At 57.2% G+C, this 8,245-nt stretch overlaps 1 protein-coding gene across 1 annotated transcript; it reads right to left on the bottom strand.

Moving 5' to 3' along the window:
- Positions 1 to 1,810: 1,810 nt before the first annotated feature.
- On the bottom strand, positions 1,811 to 7,795 carry LOC144227169 (olfactory receptor 10AC1-like). Its single transcript, XM_077758749.1, has 2 exons — positions 7,773 to 7,795; positions 1,811 to 2,796 (listed from the first exon to the last, which is right to left on the bottom strand). The coding sequence occupies exon 2, from the start codon at positions 2,786 to 2,788 to the stop codon at positions 1,811 to 1,813; it is 978 nt and encodes a 325-aa protein (XP_077614875.1). The 5' UTR covers positions 2,789 to 2,796; positions 7,773 to 7,795.
- Between the last annotated feature and the right edge of the window lie 450 nt (positions 7,796 to 8,245).

Below are 8,245 nucleotides of genomic sequence, written 5' to 3'. Positions count from 1 at the left end.
AGATAGAATAGGGTCTGGGACCTGGTTTTAAAGAGCTCACAGTATAATTGCATGGAGGGTGTGGGTAGCTGAGCAGTAGGGGAAGCAGATGTTGAAATTATATTTTAGAGGGGCAGCTTATTTTTAAATTTTTTTAAATTTGAGAGAGAGGGTGAGCATGAGCAGGGGAGGGGCAGAGAGAGAGAGAGAGAGAGAGAGAGAGAGAGAGAGAGAGGATCCAAAGCAGGCTCCTTGCTGTCAGTGAAGAGTCTGACTTGGGGCTCAAACTCACAAACCATGAGATCATGAACTGAACCAAAATCAAATGGAGGACACTCTACTGACGGTGCCACCCAGGCGCCCCCAGGGTGCCAGCAATTGTGATTGAGGGGACAACAGAGAGGGGGCTGTCCTAGTCTGCTCCACAGACTGGGGGGCTTTTGAACAACAGATACTGCTCACCAGATACTGCCAAGATCAAGGTGCTGGCAGACTTTGGGTCCGTTGAATACCCGCTTCCTTGTTCACAGACGGGGGCTTTCTTGCTGTGGCCTGACCCAGGGGAAGGGGTGCGTGAAGGAGTTCGCTGGAGTCTCCTTTATAAAGGCACTAATCCTGTTAAAGAGGGCTCCACTCTTGTAATCAGCATCACATGGGCGATTAGGTTTGCATGTAATGATTTAAAGGGGAAGGTGGGGGACAAAAACATTCGCTCTAAAGCAGTATTTGGGTTGGTCGCTAACCAACACAGGGCATTTTCACACATGGAACGAGAGGAAGCGTGCAGCAGGGGCAGGAAGCCGGGTGAGCAAAGGCAGGAAGCGAGCCTCTAGCTTCGCGAACAGGAGAACCAGCTGTAGTTCATTTTACATATAACCAGGTGCACAAACCTGAAGCAGCAGCTTGATGAAGTTTTGAGCACATATCTACCCATGTAATTACCACCCAGATCAAGATCCGGAACCTCTCCAGTGCCCGGACCACCCCTGTGCCTGTGCCAACCCAGAGCCTTCTCCAAGGGAACCACTATTATATCACTGTCATTGGCTTAGTCTGTCATTGGCCTTTACGTACATGGAGGCATTTGGTTTGTACTCTGTGGCCTTGCTTCTTTTTTTCTTCCAAATGTTTATTTATTTTTGAGAGAAAGAGAGAACAGAACACGAGCAGGGGAGGGGCAGAGAGTGAGGGAGACACAGAATCCAAAGCAGGCTGCAGGCTCTGAGCTGCCAGGGCAGAGCCCCATGTAGGGCCTGAACCTACGAACTTCGAGATCCTGACCTGAGCCGAAGTTGGACGCTCAACCAACCGGGACACGCAGGCGACCCCATCATGTGACTTTGCCACAAGTTGTTTGTGTCTATTCCATGTTCACAAACATCTGGATTATTTTCAGTTGTGTATTATAAATAATGGAGCCATAAACTTGTACATTTTAGCACCCATTTCTCTTCAAAAGATACTGTGAGGTCAGAATTTAGAGCAGTTGTTCTCAACCAGGGTGATTTCGCCCCTCCCCCCAGGTGACATTTGGCAACGTCTGATGACATTTTTGATGATCTCAACTGAGGGGGGGGATGGTGGCATCTACAGGGTAGAGACAAGGGGTTGCTGCTAGACAGTCTCCAGTGCACAGCCACCACTGAGAACTGTTGAACTTGAAACGCCCAGAGAAGCCAAGGAACTGGGCTCGAGTCTGATTTTGGAGTCCTTGTATCGCTGGGCTCAGGTTTATGTCCAGCACGTCTTGGGGAGCCACAGATGGTTCTAGAATGTTGAGGCTCCCCTCGATGGGGGAGATTTCGGGACAGACACCATCTGGCATGCAGCTTTAGCTGATGTCAGCCTGGAGGACGTTCCCTGACGTCCTGCTGCCGACCGCCCGCCACAGGGCGCCCTGCACGTCCCGGTTCCGTAGCGTGTAGATGGCGGGGTAGAGCAGCGGCGTGAGGTTGATGTAGATGAGCGACACCAGCTTGTCCTCCTCGAGGGAGCGGCTGCTCAGGGGTCTGGCGTACATGGCCGTGGCGCAGCCGTAGTGGAGCACGGCCACGGTGAGATGGGACGCCACCGTGTTGAAGGCTTTGCGGCGGCCTGCGACGCCCCCGACCCCCAGGATGACCACCAGCACCCTGGTGTAGGACAGCAGGATCAGGACCAGCGGCAGCACCAGCAGCAGCAGGCAGGCGGCCAGCAGGACCCGCTCCTGCAGGTCACGGTCCCCGCAGGCCAGCACCAACACGGCCGGGAGGTCACAGAAGACGTGGTTGACTAAGCCCCCCTGGCAGAAGGGCAGCTGGAAGATGGCCCCGGTGAGGCCCAAGGCCAGGAGGGAGCCCCCGGCACAGCAGGAGGCGAGGAGGCCCCAGCAGAGCCCCGTGGTCATGAGCCGGGGGTAGTAGAGAGGGCGGCAGATGGCCAGGTAGCGGTCCAGCGCCATGGCGGCCAGCAGCAGGCACTCGGAGCCTCCGAACGCCACGAAGAGGCCCATCTGGGCAGCGCAGGTGGAACGGGCCACCGCCTGGCCCCCCGGGAGCAGCAGGAAGCCAGCGAGCATGCGCGGAGTCAGCACCAGCGTGTAGGCCACCTCGATGGCTGACAGCGCCCCCAGAAAGAAGTACATGGGAGTGTGCAGGGCCGGGTCCCCGACGGCCAGGCCCAGGATGAGCAGGTTTCCCGCCAGCGTGGCCAGGTAGAGCGGCAGGAGGAAGGCGAAGAGCAGCAGCCGCAGCCCCTGGGGCCACCCGGAGAAGCCCAGGATCACGAACTCCTGCGGAGCCGTCCAGTTTGACCCAGGCCAGGGGCTCATGTCAGGACCTGAGGGAGGACAGGTGTGCAGGCCGGAGAGGAGGGTTGCAGTGACACACCCCTCCCAGAAACACATGGCCTTCACCTCTCCGAGGTTCGGCCCCCATCCCCACTCCACCAGGGACGCAGGGCTTTCTCCCCAAGATGGCACCTTCCGCCCCCCCCACCCCCCCATGAGTCCTCCAAGGAATGCAGGTGTCTGCAGCCACCGTCCCCTCTCTCTCTGACTTCCGTGGCACATGCTCTTCCAGGCACCCCCATGTCTTCTGCACACCTGTCCACCCACCTCCTGTCCTAAGCCCACCAAGAGTCAGGCATCCGTATCCCAGCCTTTATCCAGGAAGGTAGGGTCTGGACACCTGAGTGGACAATGGCCTTGAGGGTTCAGATTCCTGAAGAGACAAGCTCTTCCCTGAGTGACTACTTCTGGGGGACAGAGATGCGGGCTCCTGAGACAAAGCCCCAGGGTGTGGGGCTGGAGAAGCCCCAGAGTGTCCTGTCCACAGAGGCCCATCCTGTCCCCTTCACTCGCCTGTCCAGGGGGGATGCCCCCCTCCTTCCGCTCTCTGCAGATAGACCACTCACCCTTCTGCCCTCACCTGCCCTGGCCATTGTCCTCAGTCTTATTTCTGTTTTCATAGCTGGACTCAGGACAACCCCACGGTAATCCATGACTCAGTCACGGGGGAAGGTGTGCAGCCACTCTGGGTGATGGTGGACAGCACCCTAGCCCGTGGCCTAAACCGTGACCTTCAGCCCCAACCCACCCCAAGACCCATCCCCTTCTAGCTGAAGACCCTCTTGCCCTTCCACCCGCACTGCTTACCAGCACTGCCAATTCAACCTGTGCCGAACTAATGCACCATTTCTCCAGGAAACTTCCAGGCCTTCTGCAGAGGCAGTGAGCCCCAGGCCCGAACTGGGAATGGAAGCCACAGGGAGGAGCGCGCCTCCCTCCGGTGTGACTGTGGCGCCATGTCGGTTCCCAGCTCATGGGCCACACACTCCCCGCCCCCCGCCGGGGCCCTCTGGCCTTCTCTCTCCAGAATGATCACGGCAGACCCTGGCTGGCCCTCCCGCCTCCAGCACCGCCAACCCGATGCCCCTCTAAGCTGCAGATGATGATTCTTGGCCAACCTTTCCCCTCTCTGCCTCGCAGATCACGCGAAGTCCTCAGCACAGCACGCGCGCCCCTTCCGCCCTTCCCGGGGCTCAGCGTTCGACCCACGGATTCAGGTGGGCAGCGCGGCTCACCTTTCCTGGGCCGGGCAGGCCTGTCCTTGCCTCCTGGGCAGCCCACGTCACCCACAGGGAGGCACTGGACGGCTCCATCCTCCCCGGAGCTGAACTCACAGGCTGCATCTGGGTGGGGACCCCGGCCCCCAGCAGCTTTGGGCCATCCTCTCTTTCCACGGTTGTTACTATGGTGACTGCACTAAACTCGGTCCCCTGGGATCGGAGATTTGAGTTGTGCTTGCTGTTTATTGAACTACTGCAAGCGAGGCGTTACTCAGTCCCCACTTCTCCCACATGTGTGCATCCGTTTGCATCCCTGTGATGTCCCTGAGTTTCTGGGCCTGCAAGTGCCCCCCCCACCATCTGCTGGATCCTCCCCTAACATACTCCTCAGTGCTGCCATCAACCTGAGATGGAGGGCACTCAGTCATCCTCAGGGCCAGCCCCCCCCAGTCTGCCAGAGTCCTGTCCATCTCCCTGCCCCGCCGCCCGAAGTCCTGCCTTCCCCTTCATTCACTCAACTCACAGACATACCCTTCTTCTTTCTCTTCAGGCACCCAGATCCTTAAAACCGTACCCCTCTGAGGCCTCCATGCAGCTCACCTTCCCTGAGCCGCCTCAGCTGCCAGAGGGAGTCACTGCCTCCAAGCCTCACGGCTATATCCGCGGCTATATCCGCACGATGGGCGACCGCCAACCCCCTGAAACCACCTGCTCAGGCTGATGTGGATGCTCATGGGCGCCTCCCACCGGCAAGCGAGCCGCCCTCCCATTTAACCAGCATGTATTCTCGTGGGAGGCTGCTCGTGCATCAAGGGCATTTCTACGGAGCACCGGCCACCACCACGGACCCCAACCCTGACTGTCTATTATGTGACAGTGTCCTCCCCTGAAAGAGGAGAGAGTGGGGCCAGATCCCCTTTCAAGTTTCTTCAAGTCCTTTGGGGCGCCTGGGTGGCTTAGTCGGTTAAGCGTCCGACTTTCGCTTAGGTCATGATCTCGCGGTTCGTGGGTTTGAGCCCTGCGTCGGGCTCTGTGCTGACTGCCAGCTCAGAGCCTGGAGCCTGTTTCAGATTCTGCGTCTCCCTCTCTCTCTGACCCTCCCCTGTTCACGCTGTCTCTCTCTATCCTAGAAATAAAATAAAAATATAAAAAAAAAAAAGTTTCTTCAAGTCCTGATATTGTCTGCTTCCACCGAAAGGCGTGTGTGTGTGTGTGTGTGTGTGTGTGTGTGTGTGTGGTGTTACACTTTTATGCCCAAGGTAAACAGTTTTCTAAAGATTTTTTGCTGTGGGGGCGCCTGGGTGGCTCAGTTGGTAGAGTGTCCAACTCTTGGGTGCAGCTCAGCACATGATCTCACAGTTCATGAGTTCAAGCCCAGCATCGAGATCCTCGATGGTGGTGCAGAGCCTGTTTGGCCTTCTTTCTCCCTCTTTCTCTGCCCCTCCCCCGCTCACTCTCTCCGTCTCTCAAGATAAATAAACTTCAAAAAACTGAAAGGTATTTTGATGTGTCAAGAGACCAGGAAGAAGTTGGAAGGCCATTGAGTTGATCTGGAATTCTACATCAGTACGGGAGGCTTGACATGAGGCCTAACTGCTGGCATCAATTTATGGGTCTTCAAGAACCTCAGACCAGTATACATATCAAAACAACTCTTTCTAACCATGCCAGGGTGTGTGTGTGTCCATTTGCACATGTGTGTGCAGGGCACGGTGGGGTGCCTTCTGCCTTGTTGCCCAGATCACAGGGATGCTGGGGGCTGAGCAAGGAGCTTTGGTTTCTTGTCTTGTCAGTGACATTGCCCAACCCCCAGCTTCTCCGTGGGGCTCAGATTCCTCGTCTGTCACCCTTGATGGGGGACACGGGCACTGTGGCCCCAGGATGCAATTTTGTAACCCTCACCCCCACCCCTGCCCCGGGCAGAGCCTATCTTTTGTTCCTCCTGGAGCCGGATGGCCCAGCAGCACAAACAGGGCCTCTGGGCTCACACACACCTGCCCTGTCCCCACTGTGTCACTGACCGACAGTGGCAGCTTGGAGGTTTTTTCCTGACCCAGCAGCCTCCTCAGCCCCACAGAACTGTCGTGGTGACTGTCATGTCTCCCAGCACAAAGCGCCCAGCGCGGTGGGAACTGTTACTGTTATGGACCAAATCACCGCCCTATCCTGTCGTGCGCTTCCTGCTGCCTGTGCGCCGGGGACGTCCTGCCTGGCCCAAGATGTCTAGATGGGGGTGTTATCTGGAGCGATCAGACAGCGGGTGGCAGGGAGGGAGGTGTTGGGGACCGAGGCGGCAGACCAGTGTCACCTGGCCTATCTGTCCTGATTCCGAGACCCCGAAGCCTTCAAGCGTCCAGCCTCTCCTTCTCTTCCCCAAGGGACCCCACCCCCTCCTGCAGCTCTTCCTCCACGGCCTCCTGGAAAGGGAAAGTCATCCACGGACCGGTGTCGCCCCCAACCACCCTTCATTGGCAACACCCCCATATTCCCTCCAGAGGCCGACAGGAGTGGGGGAGCAGGATCACAACAGCGGCGTGGCTGTCACAATCGCTGCCGGGTGTCCAGCCCTCACTCTAAAGGCCCTGAGTGCACAGCTCTAGTTGGTGTGCAGGCCAACTCTAAAGGCCCTGAGTGCACAGCATTCCTGAACATCGCAAGACCACTGTGAAGTAGTCATGTCACCATTACTACTAATTTACAGACGGGGAGGCTGAGATCCAGGGGAGTCACACAGCATCTCCCTTAGCCAGAGGTCCCCAGGTCTGTCTGATTTCACAGTCTCTGCTCTTAAGTAGCGAGAGAGCCTGCTCTCCTGCCTTGGCTGGCGGTCCTTCCCCACCCAGACGACGGGAAAGCGGAAAGGGGACTGGTAGAGAGAGAAGGAAGCAGATTCAGAGGTGCAGAAACAGAACGAGGTGTGCGACCAGGGACAGGCAGGGGCAAGCCTGCTGTGGGCAGCAGGGGACAAATCGTCCCCACCCCAAGTGGCTCATCAGACTCTGGGCTNTCTCTGCTCTTAAGTAGCGAGAGAGCCTGCTCTCCTGCCTTGGCTGGCGGTCCTTCCCCACCCAGACGACGGGAAAGCGGAAAGGGGACTGGTAGAGAGAGAAGGAAGCAGATTCAGAGGTGCAGAAACAGAACGAGGTGTGCGACCAGGGACAGGCAGGGGCAAGCCTGCTGTGGGCAGCAGGGGACAAATCGTCCCCACTCCAAGTGGCTCATCAGACTCTGGGCTGACAGAGACAGAGACAGAGACAGAAAGGGAGACAGACAGAAAGAGAAAGACAGAAGGAGAGGAAAGAGAAAGAGACAGAGAAACAGAGAGAGAGAGAGAGAGAGACAGAGTGGGGAGAGAGATAAAGAGACAGAAAGAGAGGGAGAGACAGAGAAACAGAGGGAGAGTTGGAAGAGACAAAAAGACAGAGAAACAGAGATGGAGAGACAGACAGAGACAAAGACACAGAGAGGAGGAGAATCTCCCACGTCCTCCCGGGGCCTTCTGAACCCGAGACCCCTCCTCCATGGGTTTCCTCTCTCCCACAAACCTGGACTTCAGCTGGGGCTTTGCACTCAGTCCCTGACACCCACACCCCACCTTCATGTCTCTGCTGGAGAAAAAGAAAGACCAAAATTTGAAAATTCATTTAAAGGAGACAGCCAGACTCAGGGCCCCCAGACCCTGAATCACAGCCTGAATTAAACCCTCAGCTCCTCAGCTGGCCAGGTGCTGTGCTCACCCTGCTAACCTGGCGGGACACGGTTCCCAGCGGTGACGCCTAGGAGGGAAGCCATTGAGTCTGGGCTGAGCAGGCGACAGCATCTTGGGTAGAAGTGCCAGTTCCGACCATCACGATGTGGAGCCCGCAGGCCTTATGGGTGCCCCCCCATACCCCCATCTCCTGCACACACTTCCCCACAAGCCTCGAGGAGGCCTGCTACCGTCTCCCACTTGTCCCTGACCTTGCGCACCTGCTCTGTATCAGAACATCCCTCCCTACCTGGAAAGCTACTCACTCTTCTCAGCCCAGCTCAAACAGCAGTAGGAAGTAGCGGTGGACTGTGGAAGGATTTCACGGAGAATGGGGAGCAGACCTACTGCATCACATCCACCCCCCTCTTCTCCCGTGACCTCCACCTCTGTTCCCAGGGACTCTCTCAGTAAGAAAAGAGTTAATAGGAAACTTAATAGGTTTCCCAGGGCCCACTTAAGGGTCTGGCT

The sequence above is a fragment of the Crocuta crocuta genome, unplaced genomic scaffold (assembly GCF_008692635.1).
Source record: "Crocuta crocuta isolate KB4526 unplaced genomic scaffold, BGI_CrCroc_1.0 scaffold273, whole genome shotgun sequence".
Taxonomy (NCBI): domain Eukaryota; kingdom Metazoa; phylum Chordata; class Mammalia; order Carnivora; family Hyaenidae; genus Crocuta; species Crocuta crocuta.
This window is presented reverse-complemented; position numbering and strand designations above follow the sequence as displayed.

Excerpts from the sequence above, each read along its gene's own strand:
- LOC144227169 (XM_077758749.1), bottom strand. The coding sequence starts at position 2,788 with ATGAGCCCCTGGCCTGGGTCAAACTGGACGGCTCCGCAGGAGTTCGTG.